This window comes from Hemitrygon akajei, chromosome 7 (assembly GCF_048418815.1).
Source record: "Hemitrygon akajei chromosome 7, sHemAka1.3, whole genome shotgun sequence".
Lineage (NCBI taxonomy): Eukaryota > Metazoa > Chordata > Chondrichthyes > Myliobatiformes > Dasyatidae > Hemitrygon > Hemitrygon akajei.
In genome coordinates, this window is record NC_133130.1 from 185,007,108 (window position 1) to 185,034,662 (window position 27,555).

A 27,555-nucleotide genomic window follows, 5' to 3' on the forward strand; every position below is an offset into this window, starting at 1 on the left:
CACTGAAGACAAGAGTTTTGATTAATCAAAATGTTACGATGACTAGAGTGAGAGACTGATCAAGAGTACACTGGAGGTAACAGAGATGAGAACATCTCAGCAACTTATGAAACAATGCAAAAGGCAGAATCAGACCACGTTAGTGAAGTACAGAGCTGTCTCCCAATTCAAGTACAGGTTTGACCCTGATTTAGTTCAGATTTTGTATGTTTTCATGTGACTACGTGCATTTAGTCCACGTGTTCTGGTTTCCTCTTGCATGCCAAAGCTGGCTGTTAGGCCAAGAGACAACAGTAAATTGTCCCTAAAGTGGTGCATGGCAAGAGATTCAAAGGTGGTAAATGGCAAATGAGAAAATAAAGTCAAAATTTACTGTTGAATGCACAAGTACATGTATGCAACTGCACAATGGAAAACTTCCTCACAGCAGCAGCACAAGCACATGGCATCATATATGCATTCACAAGAAAAAACATCAATTAAACATAACTATACACAATTTTTACAAAAAATATCAAAACAATAAAAAAGCTAAGTCCATTTTAGTGACTAATGATCAGAGTGGTCACAGTGTTGATAAACTGCAGTGGTGATTAGGATTTTGTTAAACATTTCAAGAACTGAATGGTTGAAGTAACTGTCCTTGAACTTCCTTAGCCTCTTATGAAAGTGAAGATGCTGGTATGCTTTCCTTATGATAGCATCTATGTGCTGGGCTCAAGACTGATCATCTGATATGTTAACACCCACTGTAATACCACTGGGAAGGAGAGTACCTTTCTTCAGGGAAAACGGTGGCACTGCCCTCATTGGACTCGATCGATGTGGGCTGCTGGACAACTTGGAATGAAGTTCTTGATGAATAGGGCTGCAAGATCGTGATGTGCGTCGCATGTTCACATCATTGTCAGGTTCTGGATTACGTAAATAGAAACGAAACCGAGAAAGATTATCAGGCCCAAATGAAGCAGGATGACTGGTTTTGTAATAGTTTACACTGAGTCATAAACTATTTGACTAATTTTAGTTATCACCAAAAAGCTGTCAGTAGAGAGAAAAACTCTTCCTATCAGAGTTCAGATTCTATTAAAATTTCTATAGCAGAAAATTTTGAATTCAACCCAACAAACCCAGATTATAAAGCAGCTGCACCTAATGATAGAATATTAAACAGTACTAAGTTGCTTTAGCATGGGGGACACAAGGTTCAGAAATAAAAGGTCAAAATAAATTAATAAAAATCTTTAAATATGGCACCTGGTGTTCTGCAAGGACTATTAGAAACCATACTAGCTCTGGCATCACCAGCACCTCCAGGATCACTTGAATTTAAAGATGTATCCACATCTGCATCTTCATCGATTGCATCCACTAATCCCAGCCTGTGGTGTCCACAGGAAAATTTTCTGTCCTTTTGCCTCTCTTTTTCGGAAATTCCTTTTCCACACTCATCCTGGATCAGCAGCTCTGTTTCAATCTGCTTGTCAGAGTTACATTTGTTTCTGTTTTCCCCTTCCCCTTTATCGCTGCTGGCACCAGAATCACAGGATAGAAATTCGTCCTCTGAAGGACTCCTGTCGCCATCTCGCTTTTCCTCTGTGTCACTTGAGGAATCACAGTCTCTCTCTATCAAGGGCTCCTTAAGTTCTTCATGTAGTTGATCCATCAAACACCGGAGGAATTCCTGCGTGTCCTGGGAAAAAAACAGAGGCAGAAGAAAATGGTGGTCTAAGAAATACCCATTATCTGGTGATGGTCATTCTTGTAGCCTCCCATTTGAACATAACACAATCTCATTTTTCTTGACACAAAACCACTTGACTATCTCCAATCTTTCTCCTTTCCTCCCATTCCCTTTACCAGTACCAGTCTCTAAAGTATCACACAGTTCTCTATACAGTATTAACCATTGTGCAGTCAGTCACCTGCATCCCTTCCCTAACTACAGACTCAAAACCTCTGCCAGGCATAAAGGGTCACCAATCTGATACTTCCATTCTGTGTCCTGCTCCACAGATGCTGGCTGATCTGCTGAATATTTCCATGATATTTGCTGTTTTTATTTCAGATTTCTTTGGTATCTTATGTTAAAATGAAGCAATCTGTTCTCAACCTTGGCTTGATATTTGAACCAAGTTCACATATGTTCGATCTGTAAAATCACCTGCTCCAACCTCATAATCTCTCACCTGACTCTGACCTTACTTCAGCTCATCTTCTGCTGAAAATCTTACCAAACCTTCAGCACCTTTAAGTTTGATTACTTCACTATACTCCCTCACTCAACCCTCCATAAACATGAGATCACCTTAAACTCCATTGTCTACATCCTAACAACAAACAAGTCCTGTATGTCAATGTACATGGGCTCTCAGTTAAGCAGGACACAATTTTGAAGTTTTTAATCCTTGTTTTAACTACTTCCATGGCTTCCACCCTCCAGGTGTTGAACTTTTTCAGCTCTATAATTCTGCAAGGTATCCACTTGATCCTTGCCTTCACCACCTTGGTCCAAAAATCTGTAGTTCCCTCTCTAATCCTCTTCGAGATGTGTGTTAAAGCCAACCATTAACAGTCAGTCATCTGCTCAAGTAACTCCTTACTGTGGTTCAGTATTAATAACATTCATTTCTCCCCCCTATATTAAAGACAATGCAAGTAGTCTTGATTTTGGCAGAAGTTGTGGCTATATTGTTTATAAAAACCTAGTCAGTGTGGGAAACGAGGAATGCAAATTGAAAGCTCTCATGGAGCTCTGACATTAATCCAGCAACGATCTCTGATGGCAAAATGTTGGTGCACGATGGCATCTGTTTGTGTCTTATTAGCATTGAACATGCAAGTTGTTATTCAACTTAAAACTAAATTGACAGAACTTGGCATGTTCAGGTTCATACATTGAATCTTCTGTGAATTATTGAGGCTTTTTTGATCTGAATAACACTAACATAATAACCTGCTAGATACATCTGTCCTTTAAAATTTGGAAAAAGATCTTAAATTCTATTTGATAGTTTTCATTACAAAATATATATTAATTTATCAAAGAATTGAATGATATTCAATGTCCCACAAAATGTGGACACTAAAAACCATTTGGTCTTTGATTTTTTGGTCTTTATTTTTGGTCTTTATTTTTTTCTTGTCATTGCACAGATTAAATGTAGTGCTCAGATCTTCAAGCAATGGCCTATCATTCAGAAATCAGAAATACTGCTGATTTAAAAATCAGATATTGTTAAACTATGAAGATGCAAAAAACAGTAAAACCTCTGGAAGAACTCTATCATTGGTTGAACTAGTTAGTTGATAACTGATTTCTTAAACCCTGGAATTCAAAGCAGCATTAAAGAATTTCCATCAAAAAATTCTTGCTCTGCACTCACTGACACTCTCACTTCAACCCGTGTTTTATTATACTATACTAACTGATTAGTTGCTACTTGTCTATTATAGTTATGTGCATATTTCTGGCATCAAACAGGATACACAACATGCCTTCCACATTTTTGCACATTGGAACATGCTTTAAGGATAAATCCCAGGAAGCAAGTGGATTTTAATTTAAACACAAAGCCAGAATCCACAATCCCTAGCAAGACAAATCTCTGACACATTATGAAAATAAACTGGATTCTCTACGGTAGATGAAGTGCAGTTGATATCCAGAAAGGGAAAATGGACTACAGGACTATTCACAAGAGAATCTTTCTGGTAAACACAGAAATATTATTTATTCAAGAACTTCCTTTGACAAGGATACTACCAGTTAACCACCATTGTTCAAGCCTTAATCTGAGGTGAAGTCCATAACTTTTCCACAGTAATGAACTGAAAGCAAAATTAATATATTTTTCCTCATACTAGAAAAAATATTAATTTTGTTTTCAATTCATATGGCCAAAAACACAATCTCAAGCAGTATAAGGTTATTCTATGTGCTATTTTCTTTTAAGACACCATCTCTCTCATCTTACCTGCTGTGCATAACCTCGGAACATTGGATTAATTAACTTAATGCCATGGGCGAGACTTGTAGGAACAACATAGCTAGGACTACAGAAGAAAACAAAAAGAAAATTAATTATAAAAGAGTAATATACTTATTCTTAATTGAAATAATTAAATTGTGTCATAACCTCTGCATTCCAATCAATTCTATTTCATATAGTAAGATCTCCATAGATTCTTTTTTTGGACCCTCCTATTTCAATAGTTATAATCACCTTTCTCAAATTTTTATTATTGTGCTGAAAGGGGAATTAAGAATCTAAATTTATTTCTGAATCAGATCCCCTTATGAACTTCTTCAATTTAAGTTGAGTTAATTGGAGACTTGCATATGAATAAGGAATTCAGTAAATCACTTGCTGCAGCACAAGAAGGTAAATAAAAGTAGCAGTTATATAATTTCAGGGCTGATAAATATATTCCATTCTCAGTATCAAACTGGTCCCATTTGGTCATCAATCATTGGGATTAATCCTCTCTATTTTTTAGTATAAAGCTCAATGACTTCTTAAACAAGAATTTACAAAACAATTATTGATCCTATGCCTTACATTTTTGCTACAGTTTGCACTTTGCCTCATTCAATTTTCAACTGCAGAAATTGTAACATTATTCTCTTCTTCCTTCTATCATCTGAATAAAATATCACTATACTGAAAAAGTTATGGAATAAGGTAAATATGGACGATGAGATAAAGAAATCTTTATCAGCAAAAAGAACTTGAATTCAAAATAGGCTTATTCCTTTTACAATGGATAATAAACTTTTACATAATTGGTTCCAAAAGGGGATTAAATATATAGGTGATTGTTTTGAAGGAGGTATATTGATGTCGTTTGATCAATTAAAAAATAAATATAAAATATCAAATAACACTCTTTTCTGTTATTTTCAATTAAAGGCTTATTTACGAGAAAAACTGGGACAAACAATGTTGATGCCAAAACCTAGTGAAATAGAAATATTAATTCAAAAAGGAAAAATTAAAATATTTACATCTTGTATGTATAATTTGATTCAAAAACAGACAATTAAATCAGGAATTCATAAATCAAGACAAAAATGGGAATCTGATTTGAATGTTAAAATTGATGGAAAAAACTGGTCAAGATTATGTTCTGATAGTATGAGAAATACAATAAATGTTCAACTTAGATTAATACAATATAATTTTTTACATCAATTATATATAACACCACAGAAAATAAATAGATTAAATTCAAATATGTCTGACCAATGTTTTCGATGTAATCAAGAAATTGGTACTTTTTTACATTCTACTTGGTCTTGTTTTAAAATTCAACCATTTTGGATAAATCTAAGACTTTTATTGGAACAAATTACTAGAGTACAACTCCCACATAGTCCAGTATTATTTTTATTAGGAGACATTGAAGGGACAATACCGAAACTTAAATTGAATAAGTATCAGAAAAAATTTATAAAAATTGCATTGGCAGTAGCCAAAAAAGTTATCGCAGTTACTTGGAAATCTGATTTATATTTAACTATGGATTGTTGGAATAATGAAATACATAGTTGTATTCCACTTGAAAAAATTACATACAATCTAAGAAATGAATATGATATATTTTTGAAAATTTGGCTCCCATACTTACAAAAGAGAGGATTAAATACATAGGTCCTTTGAAGATAAAATTATAAAGTAATTGGGGAAAGTAAAAATAAATATTAAAATTATTTTGAACTCCATGGAGCATGTGGGGATCCTCCGATAGCCAGGCAATCTTTCTCTTTTTTTTCCTTTCTTTAGATAAGGGTTAAGGGGAGGGGGGAGGGTTAATATTATTTTTCTCGCTATTTTATCATCACATTTATTCTTTGTAATTTTCTAAAATTTAATAAATAAATAAATATTAAAAAACTATACTGAAAAAGGATCTAGTGCTTTCCTGGCATATATGACAATAAACTCTACTCAGGCTTCTAGCCAGGTTCAGCTTCATCAGGGATATATACTATACTGCTTAATTGGTAGCTTCTATTGGAGAAAAAAAACAATAATTTGACTGTAGAATCTTTCAGATACATATATTCAATTAATGAGAGTAATAATCTTTCATCTGGATCCAGACTGATCAAAATAAAAACCCTTACCATTGTAATTTTCTGCCTTCAAGATAAAGAGTTCTCAAACAAAAAAAGCACAGCAATCTAAAATAAAGTCATCTCTAAAAGCCACATAAAAACTACATACATGATTGTCATAGAGAAAATTGAACAGTCAAAAGAATTATTCATATAGATTAGATTATAGATAAGAACGTAAATTAGCTAAAGTATATAATAATGGTTGGTACAATTATTCCAAACCCCCCCCCGCCCCCCAATGCATTCTGTCATTTTGATTTATGCTTAACTGCACTACTCTACTGTGGGGTGGCATGGAGCATAGTGGTTAACTTAACGCTTTACAGTATCAGTATCAATTCCCGGCACTGTCTGTAAGGAGTCTGTACATTCTTCGCGTGACGGCGTGGGTTTCCTCCGGGTGCTCCAGTTTGCTTCCACAGTCCAAAGACAAACTGGTTGCTGGGTTTATTGGTCACTGTAAATTGTCCTGTGATTAGGCAAGGACTAAATTGGGGGAGGTTGGGCAGTGGGGCTTGAAGGGCCAGAAGGGCTTATTCCACACTGTATCTTAATAATCAGAATTGCTTTCACTAATGATCCTTTGGCTGATTGTATGCATCCAACCATTTGGTAAAATCCAATTAAATGCTTAAGTAGACTACAAACTTTGGAGGAGGAAAATGCCTCCTTTAGCGGTGTACTCCCCTCACTGGGCTCATATGGAAACTTGGCTTGTTGCCGACCCCGTTAATGGCCACAGGACTCAGCAGTAAGAAGGCCACCTTTCATAAACAATAGGCATCTAGGGTTGGTATGATTTGGGATTCAACCAAACAGAAATGCTGTGATGCTCCAATTAACAAAATCTCATTTTAAGTGAATGCTGTATAATTACTGCATAAATTCGACACAATTGTTGGTCAGCAAGAAATAACAAATTGCACACCACATAAATTATAAAGAAGGTATATTTGCAATTTTCAGCTTTATCGAACAGTTAGTAGGAAAAAGACAGTGGAAAAAAATAAAAGGGTCCTTTACTGTTAAACCAATCTAAATGTGCCCACTGTTGGAGCTTATCTTGAAGTTGTTGTTTTACTCATGCATGAGAAAGCACACACATTCTGAACTTGGCTGGAAATCCATCTTGAACAAACAGTCTCCTTCTCCCTCATGTTGGCCCTTCCTCCTTGGAGCCATTCATCTGCACAAAGCAACTTGCGCAACAGGGATGCTCCTTTCCACTGCATCCTCAGCCATCTTCCCTCCTGTCTTCTCCGCAGCTCCAAACTAAAACCACGAGCCCCACCCCCACCAGTGTCCCCCCAATTCTCTCTCTGCCCAGCTTTCTCCCAATTCCACCATCCTGATTGCCTGACACAATATCCCAAGTTGAACATCGTAGCCCCTTATCTTTAGCCTAAACCCAAACATGCTATCAGCAAGACACACTCCTTCTACAGAAAGATACTAAATGAAATACCCTACAGCATTAGCAGTAAAAATCTTAACCAGGGCATTATAGTTGTATGCCCTTACGGTTGACAAATTGCAACACAATAAACAGAACATTCAACTGTTTTCATGAATGTTTCATGAAGCAGATTCATCAACAGCTTATATGCATTGCAACACTGATGTCACCTTATCATAACTATTTACTTTGTCCTATTTATCTCTCCCTCATTCACTCTTCAACTTAAAGCTGACTTGTTTTCTGTTTTTCCTAGTTCATAAGAAGTTAATCATTGCCTTTCTTAGACATTGCTTGATCTGCTGAGATTTTCCTACATTTTCTCTTTCTAAACAAACACAATTTTTCTCTTTTTAAACAACATCCGAATCTAACCAGCTTTTTTTAAAACTTTCTGTTAAACTTGGTGGCAACATTTTAGCATTAAGTTCATAAATTGGCACATACCGTTTTTTATGCCAAAGTTCAGAGATAAGCTTCTGATAGCTTTTACAAAGAGCTGGCTTTTTATCGGTACGAACCAAACCTACACATTCCAAGAAGAACTGGGTGAGTGGTGGGCTGCAAAAGAAAGCGATAACACAGTTAACGTTAGCACATCAGCATCTCAACAGCAAAAAAAAGGCTAAAATTACAAAATACTCATCTCATTTGCAACATATCTCAGATGCCACGTCATAGAGACTTCAATTGGTTTTCTTAACATAACATTTCCAATTGGTATGAAAAATGTTCTAAAGTAAATTACAAATGACAAAATTTATTGGTAAAAGCTTTAGTAAACATCCAGTCAGTCAAAATTACATCCAAGTAGGACTTGGGTGGAATCTACTAGCATCAGTTAAAACTGGCTTGAGGTGGTTTTCTCCCCCTACCAGATTTCAAAATGACGAAAAGAGGACTGAAAGCAAATATCTTTGTCCTTGAATCCACATTCACAAAACCCTTAAGCTTTTCTTTTTAAGAAGTTACTTTCTATTTTGAGTCCTATGATGAATCTTGACCTAAAAAATTGACTGCCCATTTCCCTTCATTGATGCTGCCTGACCTGCTGAGTTCCTTCACCATTATATGTGTTGCTTTAGAAGTTTTTTTGTATAGTATTATTTTGAGTTGCCACTCAAAGGATGGTAAGGCTAGCATTGCACCTCCTTCCCCACCATTTAGGTGACCACAGAGATAATTAATAACTTTCAAAAGAGCACTGGATAAATACATTGGAGTGGGGGTAGGGGGCAAGAGGGAGGAATGCATAAGGCTAGGAGCAAAGGGAGTGGACAAATTCTTCCCTCAAAGAGTTGGCAAAGGTATAATGGGCTGACTGAACTGTATTATTCTGTTTGATGTAATTGTAAATATTTATTCCATAGATCATCCTAATTAATGAAGAAAATGGAAGAGATAAAATATAAATGCAATAATCACTGCCAACCATGTAACAATTTGACCAGTAATTTGCAATACACTTAATTCATTTTTCCAGCAAATATTTACTGTGTAATGTAAGCTCAGTAAATATATTATCTTACCAGTTGGATAAAGCCTGCAGTGCAGCATTCATGTAGCAGGAGTTTCCAATGTTCTTCATTCCTGTAAGCCCTAAGAGAGATTTGAGCAGGAAAAACAAACAAATCAGAAAAAGGAATAAGTTGATTTCAGGAGCAACACAACAATATATTTGAACAGAACTTTACACATTAATATACTGAATTCTATCTATGTGGATATATTCCCTGGTTGAACACAATGAGTTACATCATTGATTCTATACAGTGGCAATATTTTCTTGCTTCAGTTGCATTCCGTGCCATCTGTGCTCTATGTACCTCTTGGTCTTAACTCATCATCCTCAGACTCAGATTCTCCTTCATCTGCAACTGCAATGGGAACAATTTTGAATGGATGATTTCCAAGTGATATACCAGAGTCCTAAAGAAAGAAAAAGTCGTGTTACTACAGTAATATAAAATAGAAACCTCATTGCTCATAAATAATATTTTATGCCAATCTATTTGCACCTCACTAAAACATTATATTAAGTATATTTTCAGCTACCTTCATCTCTATGAACCCAGGACCATTTCTGGACAACTTAAGTACCCTCAAATAACCAGTCTTTAATGGGAAAATTTTACTTTTTCCAAATAGCAACAGCTGTCTCAATACATACATTTTAACGGTAATCCACTTGTGAAATACCTGCTCTGTTGATCTGCTTGATGGAGCTGGACTGGGTAAAACAGGTCGCTGTTCCAGGAAAACTTCCTTCTCACAGGCGTAACACCAAATTCGGAATGTGGTTAAATTCACTGTCAGGTTATGTTTCTTAGACTGTGTATATCAAAACAAAAGTATATACAGGAAAATTAACATTATGTAGAAAATAAGCAGAGCTCAAAAAGAGAAAAGTTCCATAAGTACATTTTCTGATACAAGCAATGTAAGGAATTTGTTTTTCCATCAATATACTTAAGAGTATCAAAATGCTATGGACATTTCCTCCCATCGTTCCATTCTATGGAAACACAAGCATCAACATTCTTATTGTGCTACAATCAAGATTGTCCGAAAAAACTGCCACAAAAAAATCTAATAATCTGGCATACTGAGAATTTTGGTGGTGCAGACTAGTAAATTTTTTGGACTATTGGATTTATTTCGTATTACTACCCCAAGCACGCTTAAATTATGCATTTCTTTGAAAAGTATTTTACACAGTAGTGTAATAAACTTTCTGAAAAAAACAATGAGTTCAAAGAGAGCAGAAGAAAATGGGGCAGGAGTTTCAGCATTTCCTGTTCATTCCCTTAGTTAATTTAAATTAGTACTGACCTAGAGGGGAAAAAAGGTAAGTGCAAGTGTTTTTTACTAATGATAATACTTGAAGCATTTTTGTAAATTTTTTGACAGCACTTGAAACAAAATATTTAAGACTACTTGACCAGTTTCAAAAATATTACTTATTATCAGAGACACTTCAGTATAATTCCAGCATTATTGATAGTGCTAAACCTAGTATCTGTTCAGTCTATTCCAGTTTGTGGGAGGATTTTCAAATACATAGCATCCTGTTTATCAGCTCTTCATATCCGGATAAGATTAAAGCAAAAATGGATACCTCTTTAAATGGTGAGTGAAATACAGCATGATTAGCCTATTGTTACAAGAATTATAATGGAAAATTGGAGACATACCCTAATATAAAACTTCAACATGATTTATCAATAGATGGAGGGGACATACAAGTAGCTCCATCTTTCTCTTTTACAAAGGTCTCAATTACCTGTGAATGTAACGTGCTGTGGTCAACATATGATTCCCCACATCCTACATAGGAGCAGCCATTCTGTTTTGGGAAAGGAGAAAAAGAGATAAAGAAAATCAAATGGAAACAATATGTTGACTAATAAGGTAACAAAATATCTTGGGAAATAAACAGAAAACAAATCACAGTCTGAAATAAACCTCATACCTTAAGTTGTTCCATAAATCCATATTTATCCAGTATAATTTTTAAATCTTATATCATTTGCATTGCCAAACTAATATTTTTGTCTTAACTCCATTCGATGCATAGAACCAAGAATGAAAATGAGAGAAACCTAATAAGTCTACCCAATGAGATCGTAAGATCCTAGGATTAATGTTAAAGTACTGTTATCTACTTAAATAAAGCTAAGTGGTCCATAGAGCTATCAGAGTGGATGAACTCAGACTGGTTCTCCCACCCTAACTAAATCCAGGCCTGCTTTCAAAGGATTTATTAACTATGCTTTCAATTTCACTTGCTCAACTTTCTCAAACTGTCTGGAATCCATTCTCCTTATCATAAAACTTCTCAAGATGGATTTCTTCACAGCATGGCAAAAGGAAACATAAAACAATTGCCCATGAAAACAACAAAGTTCAGGAATTTGCAAGTTAACAGCAACAGCAAGAATATCTATATTAACTACTAAACTGTTTGACTTAATTTATCTGCATAAGTCTAGAGCTAATTTGGGAAATGAATATTTTTGTCAACTTAGATGGCTCCATAATTAAATCAAACTTCTAAACAATGACATACTTTTGTATATATTTTATAGAAATTACTTACTTGAAGGCAAGCCCATAAGTTTGGTCCACCAACTCCACAGGATTGGCATGTTCCCTGAAAGAAAGTCATTAGTACTATTATCTCAAATAGTTAAATCTTACAAGCAACACACTGAACATAACTTAGAAATATCACTGATATAGAAAGGACTCCGAGGGCATCACAGTCTCTTAACATAAGCGTATTAACAATAACAGAAACGCTAATGCCCAAACGAAAGCGTCATAGATATAACTGTTAGGCTGGTATTGTGCAAACACAAAGAATCAAAGATAAAAAGAAAACTTAACTCAACCTCACCAACCTATCTGTCACAAATATATCTGTCCACAGCAGAAGAGATAAAAGTGACCACCATATATTGATACAGATGACTAAAATCCTATCATAAAATTGAATAAAACTTCAACCTCTCCCAACTTTTTGAACATCTAGCCGCTTTCCAGCAGCACGTACAAAATGCTGGAGGAACTCAGCAGGTCAGGCAGCATCTATGAAAAAAAGTACAGTCAACGTTTCAGGCCAAAAACCTTCGGCAGGACTGAAGAAAAAAGGATGAGTAGATTTAACAGGTGGGGGTAGGGGAGAGAGAGAAACACCACAGAGACCTGTAGAGAGGAAGGAATGAAGTAAAGAGCTGGGAAGTAGACTGGGGAAAGAGACAGAGGTCATGGAAAAAGGGGGGAGGGAGGACCACCAGAGGGAAGTGATGGGTGGACAAGGAGATAAAGTGGGAAAGGGGATGGGAACTGGTGGGGGGGGGGGGGGTGGCATTACAAGAAGTTTGAGAAATTGATGTTAATGCCATCAGTTAAGAGGTTACCCAAGCGGAATATAAGACTTTGTTCCTCCAACTGTGGACTACACCATTTTGAGGACACTTCTTAAATTGAAATAATGTAATAAACATGGGTTAATTAAAATTCAGAGCTTTGTAAATGTGATAAAACACAAATGCAGTACCAAATAAGTGAAATTACACAATGCGTTGAAATGAGAAAGACTTTGAAGCAAAATGTTGTTGGCTAAAAAGTGAACATTAAGTCACTTGTTATTGTCATTTTGACCATAAATGCTGGTACAGTTCACAGTAAAAATGAGACACCGTTTTTCAGGACAATAGTGTTATATGAGACAGTACAAAAACTAGATTGAACCATGTAAAAAACAACACAGAAAAAAAATACACTAGACTACAGACCTACCCAGGACTGCATAAAGTGCACAAAACAATGCAGTCATTACAATAAATAATAAACAAGACAGTAGGGCAGTAAGGTGTCAGTCCAGGCTCTGGGTATTGAGCAGTCTGATAGCTTGGGGGAAGAAACTGTTACTTAGCCTGGTCGTGAGGGCCTGAATGCTTTGGAGCCTTTTCCCAGACAGCAGGAGGGAGAAGAATTTGTATGAGGGGTGCATGGGGTCTTTCATAATGCTATTTGCTTTGTGGATGCAGTGTGTGGTGTAAATGTCCATAATGGCGGGAAGAGAGACCCCGATGATCTTCTCAGCTGACCTCACTATCTGCTGCAGGGTCTTGTGATCCGAGATGGTGCAATTTCCAAACCAGGCAGTGATGCAACTGCTCAGGATGCTCTCAATACAACCCCTGTAGAATGTGATGAGGATGGGGGGGTGGGAGATGGACTTTCCTCAGCCTTCACAGAAAGTAGAGACGCTGCTGGGCTTTCTTTGCTATGGAACTGGTGTTGAGGGACCAGGTGAGATTTTCCGTCAGGTGAACACCAAGAAATTTGGTGCTCTTAACGATCTCTACCGAGGAGCCGTCGATGTTCAGCAGGGAGTGGTCGCTCCGTGCCCTCCTAAAGTCAACAACCATCTCTTTTCTTTTGTTCACATTCAGAGACAGGTTGTTGGCTCTGCACCAATCCGTTAGCCGCTGCACCTCCTCTCTGTAAGCTGACACGTTGTTCTTGCTGATGAGACCCACCACAGTCGTGTTATCAGCGAACTTGATGATGTGGTTCGAGCTGTGTGTTGCACCACAGTCATGGGTCAGCAGAGTGAACAGCAGTGGACTGAGCACACAGCCCTGGGGGGACCCCGTGCTCAGTGTGATGGTGTTAGAGATGCTGCCTCTGATCCGGACTGACTGAGGTCTCCCAGTCAGGAAGTCTAGGATCCAGCTGCAGAGGGAGGTGTTCAGGCCCAATAGGCTCAGCTTTTCAATCAGTTTCTGAGGGATGATTGTGTTGAATGCTGAACTGAAGTCTATGAACAGCACTCAAATGTACGTGGGTCAAGGCTAGGTACAGGGTGATGGTAATGGCTTTGTCTGTTGAGCATTTGGGACGGTACACAAACTGCAGGGGGTCCAGTGAGGGGGGCAGCAGGGTCTTGATGTGCCTCATGACGAGCCTCTCGAAACACTTCATGATGATGGATGTGAGTGCAATGGGGCGGTAGTCATTTAGGCAGGACACTGAAGTCTTCTTCGGCACGGGGACGATGGTGGTGGCCTTGAAGCACGTTGGAATGGTGGTGCTGCCTAGTGAGATGTTGAAGATGTCAGTGAGAACATCTGCTAGCTGGTCTGCACATGTCTGCCCAATAACATTATGCACAATTCAATTTCATTGAGGGGACATGTAGTCTGGTAAATGATTTTACACTAATAAAATTAAGATCAGGCAACACATACACATAGGGATAACAGATAAATCTTTACATTATTACTGTCAACTATGTTTTTCTTTCTTCTGCTGTTTCTATCAGCCAACCAGGTGCAATAGAAGGAACAAGGCCTAGACACTTAAGTAAGCTCTGGTCTCTAAGTGAACAGCAGCTGTTTGTCGGGTGGTTTCTAAAAATAAGTACTGTATATCATACGCACTAACAATTAGTCAGAGCAGTGATTTGAAAGTCAGTAATAAAAGACTATCAATAAGAAACTTATGGTCAGCAAATATTGTTCCTATAATAATGCATATTGCTTTTTGTTTGTAATATGGTAGCAAACAAACATACAAATCATTACAAGTAATCCATTCATTTTGCAATCATATCTAATGGAGTGGAAAAACTTTTAAACTGATAGCACTAAAAGGCTTACATCGACAATCTTGTGTTCCTTCATATAAATTGATCAAGTGTGCAGACTTGTGACATGTTTGATCAAGCTGTGATCCTGTAGTAATAAGGGAGCCTAGTAAGTAAATTTGCCTCCAAGAGGGCCACGACCTTGTCGTTGGGTTTGGAGGCTTGCATGCCTCAATGACTCGGAGAGCTATGTTGGTAGGAGTCAGGGTTTTATGCTTTGACTCTTGGTAGGGTCACCCATGCCAAACAGGTCAAAGTGTAAAGTCCTGACTAAGAGTGGTCCACCGGTCCTCCAGGTTAAGAGGTTCAGCTCGCAGCTAACAACCCTGGCTGGTCAAACAAAATTGTTAAGGAAACAGCTATGAAGAATCCTTACACATCTGAGTGCAACAGTATTTCTGAGCCTCCATCCGGGATTTGCATGACTGACATGAGTGAAAACTGAGAGGAAGCTACCGACATTATGAAGGAATCCTGAACGCCATCACAGATAAAGGACCTTCACTGCTGCCCCAAATGCCAGCAGTGTAATGGGCAGTAAGTAAGCATAAGTAAATTTGGTAGCATGCATGCATTTCACACATACCTTTCCTCAAGCTCTGTAATCCGACCAGGATGTCGATAAGCAAATATCTACCAAAACCATGACATAAAAATAAAATACTGCAGATACTGGAAATCTGAATTAAAAACACAAAATAATGGAAACCCACAGCAAGTTAGGCAGCACTGATGGAGAGAAAAACTGAGGTGGTCATTCAGATTCCACCCCACACTGATGGTTCTGAAGTCATATCAAGTTCAAGTTCAGTTTATTGTCATTCAACCGTACACATGAAAACCGCCAAATGAAACAACATTCCTCCAACACAAGGTACACAACATATAGTGATATTACTACAAATAATAAATAAGGTGCATATACCATATGTGACGAGATCTGAAGGATTATTCTAAGTGGACTGTTTCTTTAAAAAGAGAGAGAGGGAGCGAACAGCATGTGTGCTATTACAGGGAGAGAGAGAGTAACAAAAAAGTCTGAGAGTTGCCTTGGAAACTGAAACGCAGAACTATATGATTGACAGCTAGTGTTCAGCACTTGTGAGATATATACAAGGTCAAACACGAGGAAATCTGCAAATGCTGGAAATTCAAACAACACACACAAAATGCTATCTATCAAAACCATGACCACCTGCAAGTCAACTGGGGTGATATACTGTGTCTGGTGCTCCCGATGTGGCCATTTATACATTGGGAAGACCCGCCGCAGACTGGGAGACTGTTTTGCCGAACACCGCCGCTCAGTCCTCCAGCAGTGGCGGGATCTCCCTGTGGCCACACACTTCAATTCCACAGACCACTCCCACTCCGACATGTCTGTCCATGGCCTCCTCTACCGTCAAGATGAGGCCAGACGCAGGTCGATGGAGCAATACCTTATCTCCCGCCTAGGTAGCCTCCTACCTGCCGGCATGAACATTCAACTCTCAGACCTCCGTTGATACCCCTGCCCCCCCTTACCCCCAACCCTATCTATTATTTGAGTCTGGTTCTTTTTCTCTCTCTTTTCTCCCCCCTCACTATAATCTCCCCCCAGCCCTACCTTTCTTTCTCTTTTATTTCCCATAATTCTCCGCCTTCCCCCTAGCCCATTTCCCTTCAGCCTATCACTTCCCAGCTCTCTACTTCATCCCTCCCCCCACTTCTTATCCCCTCTCCACCATCCATTGTTACTTCACTCCTGATGAAGGGTTTCAGCCCGAAAAATCATCACTACCTCCTCCCAAAGATGCTGCCTGGTCTGCTGTGTTCTGCCAGCGTTTTGAGTGTGTTATATACAAGGTCAGTTGGCTTTGTAATCAGACATGCCAGACACCAAGGAAGACACTGGTTGAGCTTTGTGTGCCCACGACAAAGGTGTTTTTTTTTTAGCTCACAGTGTGGACAAAGGGGTGACAGGTGGAATGCTATCAGTGTGTTTAATCCTTGCCTGGGTTGACAGCAGTCCCACGCGAAAACAGCATCCACTTTTTGTGGTCACAGTCAGTCACTGTAAGTTCAGGAGGAGGAGGACAACATGGAAGATCAACGGCATCGGTACTGTGAAGACAAAACAACTCCCTCTCTCTCTCTCCAACTCTACTCAAATCAAATTCCAGAACTGAACTGACTACTTACCATACCACCGTAAGACTGTATCATCTAATCACCTGAGCTAGGAGAAGCTTGGGAACTTTATTTACTCACTTTTATATATGCATATACTTTGCTAACCTGTTTACCTTATCTTGTTTTATATTTTTTTAAACAAAATATACTTTATTCAAATATAAAACTATATACAATTAACCATTCAATGACTCTCAATCCTTTACAAATGTTTTCATTACAGTCTTTACATTTTCACACTTTTCACCACCCACGTGGCACTCTGTTATTCCATATTAACATTCCCTTGTTGAGGGGTATACACCCCGCCCCACTACCCCTCAACTCCTGCGGGAGAAAGACCCTAGACTGTGGTCCTTCCCCATCGGGCCCTTGTGGTGGTTGCACCAAGTTTCAGTGCGTCCCTCACCATGTTCTCCTGCAGCCGAGAATGTGCCAGTCGGCAGCAATCTCCCACAGACATCTCCATGTGCTGGTAGACCATCAAGTTTCGGGCCGACCAAAGAGCGTCTTTCACAGAGTTGATGATCTGCCAGCAGCACTGGATGTTGGTCTCCGTGTGCGTCCCCGGGAACAGCCCGTAGATCAGAGAGTCCTCTGTTATGCAGCTGCTGGGGATGAACCTCAACAATGTCCCTTCCATCGTCCTCCATATCTTCTCCGCAAACCCGCAGTGCACAAAGAGGTGGGTCACCGACTCCTCCTCACTGCAGTCCTCCTGTGGGCAGCAGGATGTGGAGGCAACGTTCCGGGTGTACAGGAGGGATCAGACTGGGAGGGCCCTTCTCACCGCCAGCCAGGCAAGGTCTTGGTGCCTGTTGGTGAGGTCTGGCGATGAGGCATTTTGCCAGATGAACTTGACAGTCTGCTCAGGGAACCACCCCACTGTGTCCATCACTTCCTTCTCCTGCAGTGCCTGCAGGTCCTTACGTGCTGACCACTGCCTGATGGCCTTGTGGTCAAAGGCGTTGACCTGAAAGAACTTCTCTATGAAGGACAGGTATAGTGGCAACGACCAGCTGACAGGGGTGTTGCACGGGAAAGAGGCCAGACCCATCCTTGATAGCCTGTCAACATACTGTGACAGGAATCCACCCTGGACACACTTAACAAACTCTGCCCCATCTAAACCTTTGAAACTAATCAAGAGCCAATCAATATTAGGGAAATTAAAGTCACCCATGATAACAACCCTGTTATTTTTGCACCTTTCCAAAATCTGCCTCCCAATCTGCTCCTCGGTATCTCTGCTGCTACCAGGGAGCCTATAGAATACCCCCAGTAGAGTAACTGCTCCCTTCCTGTTCCTGACTTCCACCCATACTGACTCAAAAGAGGGTCCTGATACATTACCCACCCTTTCTGTAGCTGTAATAGTATCCCTGACCAGTAATACCACACCTCCTCCCCTTTCCCCCCGCTCTCTATCCCTTTTAAAGCACTGAAATCCAGGAATATTGAGAATCCATTCTTGCCCTGGTGCCAGCCAAGTCTCCGTAATGGCCACTACATCATAATTCCATGTATGTATCCAAGCTCTCAGTTCATCACCTTTGTTCCAGATGCTTCTCGCATTGAAGTACACACAATTTAGCCCTTCTACCTTACTACCTTTACACCCTTTATTCTACTTCTTTTTCCTCAAAGCCTCTCTTTATGTTAGATCTGGCTTTACTCCATGCACTTTTTTCACTGCTCTATCGCTCCGGGTCCCATCCCCCTCACAAATTAGTTTAAACCCCCCTGAACCATGCTAGCAAACCTACCTGCAAGGATATTGCTCCCCCTCGAGTTCAGGTGCAACCCATCCAATCTGTACAGGCCCCACCTTCCCCAGAAGAGATCCTAATGATCCAAAAATCTAAAACCCTGCCCCTTGCACCAACTTCTCAGCCACGCATTCAACTGCCATCTCCTCCAATTCTTATCATCACTATTACGTAGTACTGGCAGCAATCCTGAGAATGCCACCCTTGAGGTCCTGTTCTTCAGCCTTCTGCCTAGTTCCCGAAACTCACACTTCAGGGCCTCATCCCTCTTCCTGCCTATGTTGTTGATACCAACATGTATCACAACTTCTGGTTGCTTTCCCTCTCATACCAGGATGTCATGCACTCGGTCAGATACATCCCGGACCCTGGCACCCGGGAGGCAACAAACCATGCGGGTGTCCTTCTCACGTCCACAAAATCCCCTGTCTGCTCCCCTGACTATAGAGTCTCCAATAACGACAGCTCTCCTCTTCTCCGTCCCATCCTTCTGCACAAAAGGGTCAGACTCAGTGCCAGAGGCCCTGCCACCGTGGCTCACACCTGGTTGGTCGTCCTCGCCAACAGTATCCAGAACAGTAAACTTATTATTCAGGGGAATGGCTACAGGGGTGCTCTGCACTACCTGTCTACTCACCTATGCTTCCCCCCCCTAACTGTCACCCAACGACCTGCTTCCGGCAGCCTAGGTGTGACTACCTCCCTGTAGTTCTCATCTATGACTGCTTCATTTTCCCTTATGAGTCGAAGGTCATCCAGCTGCTGCTCCAGATTCCTCACACAGTCTTCCAGATCGCCCAACCGCAAGCACTTCTGGCAGATGTGACTCTGCGGGAGAGGGGAGTTCCCCCAAGACTGCCACATCTCACAGGAGAGGCACATCACCGTCTCAGGAGGCATTGTAAAGACTAACTGGGAACAATCTCGTCCTCCGCCTCTTCTCGTCGAAACCTCTCAAGTCAAAGCCTCAAAACTCCACTCCTTCACTGGCCCGCTCACTCACTGGCCGCTCCGCTTGAGCTACCCCTCTATTTATTTGTTTGAGCTTTTCAAACTGCTTGGTCACCTGACCTTGATTGCCCAATCAGCTGCTTTCTGCTGAGTCTGAGATGTTCAAATCTTAATTCAAATTAAAGATGTACTCAATGGCAGGATGAATTGTGCCTGTGATGGAACTGGCTGAGTCTATAACCCTCTGCAACCTCTCGTGTTCCTTTGCATTGGAGCCTCATTATCAGGCTATAATGCATCCAGTCACAATGCCCTCCATTGTACATCTGTAGAAATTTGCAAGAGCCTTCAGTGACACATCTCCACAAACTCCTTATGAGTAAAGCCACTGGTGAGCCTTCTTCATAATTGCAACAAAATGTTTGGCCAAAGATAAATCCTGCTGGATGTTGACGGCCATGAACTTGAAGCTGCTCACTTTTTCCACCACTGACCACTGGGACTGGTGCACGTATTATAGACTTCCCCTTCCTGAAGTCCACAATCAATTCCTTGATCTTGCTGATGTTGAACGTGAAGTTGTGGTTAATGAAATCTAGTAATTTTATAGTTATCATAACCAAGACCAAATTACAATTTTATAACTTGAACTTAAATTCCCCCGTTTCTGTGGTGGGATTCAAAGACACCTCTCCAGAAGTCAGACTGCTGGTCCAGTGCTAAGATGCTACGCTATATCAACAATGTCACTGCTAATGACAAAGAGGAAATATTTGCAACTAAATTCAACCAAAGTGTCAAGTAGATGGTTCATCACAGCTTCCTTCCAAGGCCCCAATTCACCAAAGTTAGCCTTCAGTTAATCTGATTCACTTTATCTCATATCAGGAAATGGCTGAAAACACTGGATACAACAAGATTATTCACACCATAAAAAATCCCAGTTGCTATATGGCTGACATACTCCAGGATCAACCATGTTCACAGAGAAGTAGCTGCAGTATAGTTACAACACTGACATCTACATGACAATATGGAAAATTATCCACTTCTTACTCACAAAAGAGGATAAATTCAATCTCAATTAATTAATCTCAATCAAATAGGCACCAGGAAGTGTTGTCAATAGTGCCAACAAGTACAACTCAGTCCCTCAAACCCTTCTTGCTGATACCTACTTTCAGTTTCATCGGGATTACCTAGCCCCATACCTCATTCTCTGACTTGGTCCAAACATGGAGCATAGTCATGAAACTAACTATCACAGACATCAAGGCAGCACTTCACAGAATATAGCTTAAGGGGCCCTGGGAAAGATGAACTTATTGAGCATCAAGACAAAACTACTCCAATATTTGGAGGAATACTCACCAAAATGACAGTTGTTGAAGTCATTTATCCCAGCTCCAGAAAAGGACAGTGGGATTTCCTCAGGGCAGTAACCTACACTCATACAGGAGCACAAGGAAACTGGAAGAGCAGGAGGCTATCAGGCCCTTCAAGTCTGCCTCACCATTCAATGTGATCATGGCTAACCCAGGCTAGTGTAAATTCCTTTTGTGTCTTTTCTTTATACCCCTCTATTCATCCATTTTTCAAATTTTATCCAGTCCACTTTAAATACTTGTAATGATCCAGCTCTCAATCAGGGTCACGTGAAGCCATGGGAGCAGGTGGTGGATGTTGTATGAACAGATGGTGCATATCATAAGTCCTGGTTATGCGGCCACTGAGCCCGGTAGACAATTTCTGAAGAATATTGATAATGGCTGAGGTCACCTGTTTTGTAAAGACACTGCCCAGAAGACAGCAACAGTAGAACAATTTGCCAATAACAATCATGGTCAAGACAATGATCACCATGTCATATAACTTGGCACATAATGATGAAAATGATGATGAATGATCCAGCTTCCACTACCTGCCAGGGTAGAGATTTCCAGAGATTCACCACTCTCTGCAAGAAGTAATTTCTTAATATCTCAACCTTAAATGACATTCCCCATTATGTTGTAGCTATGTCTCGCTGTTCAAAACTCTCCCATTATCCCAACATTTACCCTGTCAAGCCCCTTAGGTTTTACATATTGAAGTATTTTTCATCCTTCAAAGCTCCAAAGAATACAGACCCAAATTCAACCTCAGTAACCTTCATTCCATCACAAAATCAGAACAGAGGGTACTCCCTGACAATTGTACAATGTTCAATTTCACCTTGACAACATGTAGCTAGTAAGTGTTTCAACATAGTCCCCTCCTACATTTTCACACTTAGTCCTGCGGTCGTGGAACATACAGATCTTGGACCTCCAGAAAGTGTCCACAGATGGGTGATTGATAAGTTTGTGGCCTAAGGTAGAAGGAGATGAGCTATCCAGCTCTCATTACATGCACATGCAATTCAATTCTTTGAGTGATTATGCAGAAAGTTTGAAGTTAATAACTCATCTCCTTCTACCTTACAATGAGTTATTAACTTCAAACTTTCTGCATAATCACTCAAAGAGTTGAACTGCATGTGCATGTAACGAGAGCTGTATAACTCATCTCCTTCTACTTTAGGCCACAAGCTTATCAATCACCCCTGCTGTGGACACTTTCTGGAGGTCAAGATCCATATGCTCCACGACCACTGGACTAAGTGTGTATATGTAGGAGGGGACTATGTTGAAAAATAAATGTGCTAGGCTTTCTAAAATTGACTCCTTCTACCTTACACCATGAACTTATCAATCACCCCTCGTACTTTTTTTTTCTAAATCACAAGATAATGCTCATCTTGTGATTTGATCTCATTTGTACTGCTGCCCAAATAACGCCTGGCGGTATATTCTAAACCAAGCTCTTTTCTATAAATGCTCACTCTCAGGTGTGATAGTTGCTAGTCAGAGTGAAGATGTATTTACCTATCTGCACTTATGCGCCATTTTACCAGGTCTGTTTTTGAAGCCAAGTGTATTTTATTTCTGTGTACATTATTAAGCCACTTTCTTTTATACATTACATGTACTCCAAAACAAATACCCTTCATTTCAATTCTGAAGTAGGATATTTGTTCATTTACAAGTTACTTCAATGCTCCTTCCAGAGCTAAAGCTTACTGCATGCAAAACATCACAGTCTGAGAAAAGCTTAAAATTGGCCTCATCATTTAGTCTATTAAATTAGTTTATCATGCTTTTAGCACCAAGAGTAATAACCTAAGTAAGGTTATCGTTAAAGAAATCTAACAAAATCACTGTTGACTCATTGGAGGTCTGAAGAGATGCCCTATGTAACTTAATTGAAAAAGGACCGAAGAATTATTTATCTGCATATGAAGTTAGCGCTTATAAGCATGCTGTCTTGTTTTAAGATATAAAATTCATACAGAAAATACTACAAAATAATTAAGGGATTTGGTAGGATCGATGCACAAAATAAGCTATTGTCTCTGATGGAGGAATTCAGAAAAATAAAGACATAATATTTGAGACAGGCCATTTAGAAGTGATATTATTAAACACTTTTCTACCGGAATGGTAATGGAAGTGTGAAACACTTTTCCAAAAATACATGAATGCTAGAAAAGTTGAAACTAAACTCAATAGATTATTTGAAAGACAAATGTATCAAAAGACCTGAAAAAAGGCAAGGAAGAGGAAGTAAATTAAACTGAAAGTATAGATCAGTTATTATCCAATCAGAGGAAGATATGAATGGGCTATATCTGCCCTTATGCTGGTAGTAATGTCTTAAAATTGTGTGGAGCTTGACACCAAAGATTATTTATGTTTCTTTCAATTTCTCATTCTCCAATTGATTTCTTTAGTAAGTCAAAACCCTGCTGTTTCATAAAACAGGGAAATTTATGTTGCATAAGATAATATTAGACCATTATGGATTTACAGCAATGGAATAGAACAAATTATATTTTATTAAATGGAACTGGGAATTCAACTGCTGCTTAGGAATTAAAGCATTATTTTTAAATCCTCCATTACTCTGCAAAAACTTAAAATAACTGAACCCAATTCCAACAATGACTTTGAAAAACAAGTTCAAAGATTTAAACCCAAGGATGAAGAATGAACCGTAATACATTTCCAAATTATGATAGTATGAGACCTAATTGGCAATCTGCAGGTTATGGTGTTCCCATATACCTGCTACCTTTACCCTTCTTGGTGGTCAAAAAATGTTAGATAGGCAACTGCATAATTAATTTTGTGGATGGCATGTAATGCAGTCATAGTGCACCAGTGGTGAAGAAATTAAATTTTCAGATGAGTGCGGAGCTAATGAAGCAGACGGCATTATCTGAATGACATTACATAGTAAAGCCCATCAAAAAGCACTGAAAATAAACGATCACTATCTGTGTTTTGCTGTGTAAGCTGATGGATATATCTTTTTAAAATCAGCATTACAAAAACTAAACCTTGAACATTGTCTTGGAATCTATCACATTGACTACATGTATTTATGTCCAATAGAGGTCACCTTAGTGTTCCACTGGTATGACAACCTTGATAATGTCTCAAGTATCTTGAGTGGAGGTTAACTAGCATAATACAGAGAAAGCTGCACTAAACCAAAAATATAAGAAAAAGACATCTATCGACAAAAGCTATGGCACCTTACAATGAGTGCTAACTTGCCAGTACTAGGTGGTTTGAATAAAGAATCAATCTGACTCAGGCCACATATCAAAGTTAGTGCAATAAATTAGCAAATTTAACAACCCCTTTACCTTTGATTTTTGCAACAGCTCCTCTCTCGTGATTTCTCCAATGGAATCCAAATGTGGACAGATATCAGCTACGTTAGACATTGCGCAGAACTTCGATGCTGAAAGAAAAATTGGGGTTATAATGGGAAAATACACATAGATTTATAAGCAGTCCCATTACTGATAAAAAATATTAGGTAAAGTATTAACTTGATCCAACCTCACTTCAGCAAGATCATTAAACATGGTCTTTCTCCATGTAACAAAATGTCATATCTCCTTATAACCCATTCAATATATTTGGTGGTAGCTGCGCTGTTGCATGGAGACAAAGGAGGTCCTCAATGTATGCACATCTTAACCAATTGTCCGATCTGATAATTCTCAATAAAAATAACTGTAGAGTTTTTAAAAACTGATTCTAATTCTTATGAAGCTTGAAAGGGTAGATGCAGATTTGATGCTCCCCTGGCTGTACTGTATAGAATCAGAGATTGGGTATTCAAGATTAAGTATAAATTTCTTCATTCAAGGGGTAGTAATTTTTATAAAATTCTCTACTGAAGAGGACTGTGGATATTAAGGAAGCCCAGACACATGGTGTCAGTAAGGGAATTCCCATATGGCTTGGCTGCCTTAATATCCACAAATCCATTGCCAGCCTTTAATTCATTAAGCCTTCATAACTCTCTACAATTGAGAATGCCAGACATTCACTACGCTTTTGATGACAAAAATCTTTTCTCAGTCCTGAATGCCTGATTCTAGGCACCTCAGTCAGGGAAACATTCAGCTTACTGAATGGCAGGGCAAGAACCAAATGGCCCCATCCTGCTTCTATTTATTGATTTCTTATGATAGCACTCTGTTTAAGAAAAAAACGCTTCCTGCTTCATATATCTCAATGTACTGGACTAGAGTTTGAGAACAATAACAATGATTTAATATATAAGTAAAGACAGCTGCAAGGTGATTTCGTTACTGTAACCTCTGATCTGATTACCAGATGCAGTTTTTAACAGACACAAAATTGTTAAGTTCAAAAATAATATTTGAATAACAGTGACAATGGGCAGAGTATATTGCTTCCAGCTGATCCGAGCTGTTATCGGGGAGGGCTATGGTGAGAAACCTGAGATTTCTTCAGAAAAATTCCCACTCAAAAGAAAATCTGGTCCCCGTCCGCACTGACATTATCGGTAAGGAGACTGTAATTCTGCTTGTCATATGGACAGAATCCCGTACGAGCATCCACACATGAACTAAGGACACTGCTGATATTTGACAGCCACAATTAACCAAGTTGTTACGCACGTTGGAAATCAAGCCCATCTCCATTCATTCTCCACCCCAGCCTCAGTGCAACTGAATTCTGAAGCTGGGTGTTTGGGGGTTGATTGGGGTTTTAGACAAAAAAAAAACAAAATCAGAGGACATCTAATGGGTGCTGAAATCAGAGTGAGCACGAAGAACTTGTGACGCCGGGTGTGGCGAAGGAATAAGCGACAGCAAACCTCCAGCCTAACAGCTGTCACAATCCAAGGCACACCGGGGCAGGCGCTCAACAAACGACGAAGAACCGCCGATTCGTTTATTTTTTAAAATCTATCATCTTAAAACAGACTCATACTCCAACATTTACCTTGTTTCGCCAGACCTCTGTAATCGCTATCGCCCCCTTTTCCTCACCCTCTATTATTTTGGTTCAACGCTAACCAAGTCGCACCTCCGCCATATTGGAAAAGCTTGTGCCCGCGGTGTGGTCTGGGAATCGTAGTTCCCCGGATGACAGAGGACTACAACCGCCCTCTGATCGCGCGAAGGGCTCTGGGAGCTGAGAAGTTAAAACACTGCAGATGCTGGAAATCTGAAGTAGAACTAGAAAGTGCTGGAGATGTTTAGCTGGTCGGGCAGTATCTGTGGAGGACAAACGTTTCAGGTCGATGATCTTTCATCAAAAGAACCAGGATCAGAAAAGGCTACAGAAAGTGATAAATAGAGCCCACTCCATCACAGACCTTCTCGCCACTGAGGACATTCACAAGAAAGTAGCATCAATTATCAAAGACCCCCACCATCCAGACCATGCCCCCTTCCATCAGTTTTAGGTCCCACACCCCCAGGTTCAGAAACAGTTATTACCCTACAACCCCATCAGACACTTGAACTGGCATAGATAACTAATCACCACTACTCTGAACTGTTTCTACAACCTATAGATTCACTTTCAAGGACCATTTACAACTCATGTTCTCAAGATTAATGTTATTTACAGTTTGGATTATTTTGCATATTGGTGTGGTGTGTGTCAGTCTGTGTCGTTTTATGTATAGCTTTTTGTAAATATTATATTTCTTTTTTCCATAAGTGTATGTAACACACACACACACACACACACACACACACACACACACACACATATATAATAAATTTATTTTGAAGCTTTGAACTAAGTAAAAGTGAGAAATCAGATGCTTTTAGTTGTAAAGAGCAAAAGTTCTGTTTTCTCTTCTGGAGACTCTAAAACTAGATGGCATAGATTTTAAAAAGTCATTGATAAATCCAATGGAAGTTTCAGAATGAAGTTGAAGAACATGGAGAAAATATACATCAGACAGGATGTACATCAAACCCCAAGAAAAGATTCCGTTTGGTAGAGTCTGTGTACCATGACACACCCCCCAATCCAGCCGTAGATGAGAACTGGAACATCAGGGAACCTGGGAGTACAGTATATGGTTTTAAGTACTATTGTATAAAAAGGTCGCATGGACGATTTGCTCATTCTACACTTACAACTCGTTACTTTGATGCTTATAGTTGTGCAGTAACGGTGCAAAAAGTATGACAAAGGTGCAAAACCTGCTTAGCATGTCAGTGCTTTATACCACACAACATTATTTTGTTCAAACTGTAATAAGACACCAGAGTATATGAAGTGTTGATGTTCATTTCAAATCAGATTACCATCAAAATGTCAAACACAAAGCTGATCTGATTTGACTTTAAAAGGCAAATTGACAGACAACTATTGAATCCATATTTCATTGTACTTGCCCAAGGTATTTCAAATACATAAAAAAGAACCAACTAGATGAATTACAAAAAACTAATTATGTACACACTATTTAACAAGTGAACACTGTTTGGTAACTTTGTATTGTATTTTAATACTATACCCAAAACATGTGGTTCACAAAGCTGCAGTTATTT

The 27,555-nt window shown here is 39.3% G+C and overlaps 1 protein-coding gene across 5 annotated transcripts in view; it reads right to left on the reverse strand.

Moving 5' to 3' along the window:
- Positions 1-26,096, reverse strand: part of usp20 (ubiquitin specific peptidase 20) — a 181,985-nt gene extending 155,889 nt beyond the window's left edge. For all 5 annotated transcript variants that reach the window (XR_012099762.1, XR_012099763.1, XR_012099760.1 and 2 more), the window contains exons 1-11: positions 25,985-26,096; positions 24,364-24,461; positions 11,680-11,733; positions 10,864-10,926; positions 9,780-9,911; positions 9,407-9,509; positions 9,110-9,179; positions 8,028-8,141; positions 3,978-4,056; positions 1,258-1,693; positions 777-914 (exon numbers count right to left, since the gene is read on the reverse strand). Coding sequence is in view for 1 of the 5 variants with exons in the window: in XM_073052870.1 (XP_072908971.1) it covers positions 777-914; positions 1,258-1,693; positions 3,978-4,056; positions 8,028-8,141; positions 9,110-9,179; positions 9,407-9,509; positions 9,780-9,911; positions 10,864-10,926; positions 11,680-11,733; positions 24,364-24,444 (1,270 nt within the window). In the remaining 4 variants the exon portion in view is untranslated. The remainder of the gene's footprint in view (positions 1-776; positions 915-1,257; positions 1,694-3,977; positions 4,057-8,027; positions 8,142-9,109; positions 9,180-9,406; positions 9,510-9,779; positions 9,912-10,863; positions 10,927-11,679; positions 11,734-24,363; positions 24,462-25,984) is intronic.
- Positions 26,097-27,555: the final 1,459 nt, after the last annotated feature.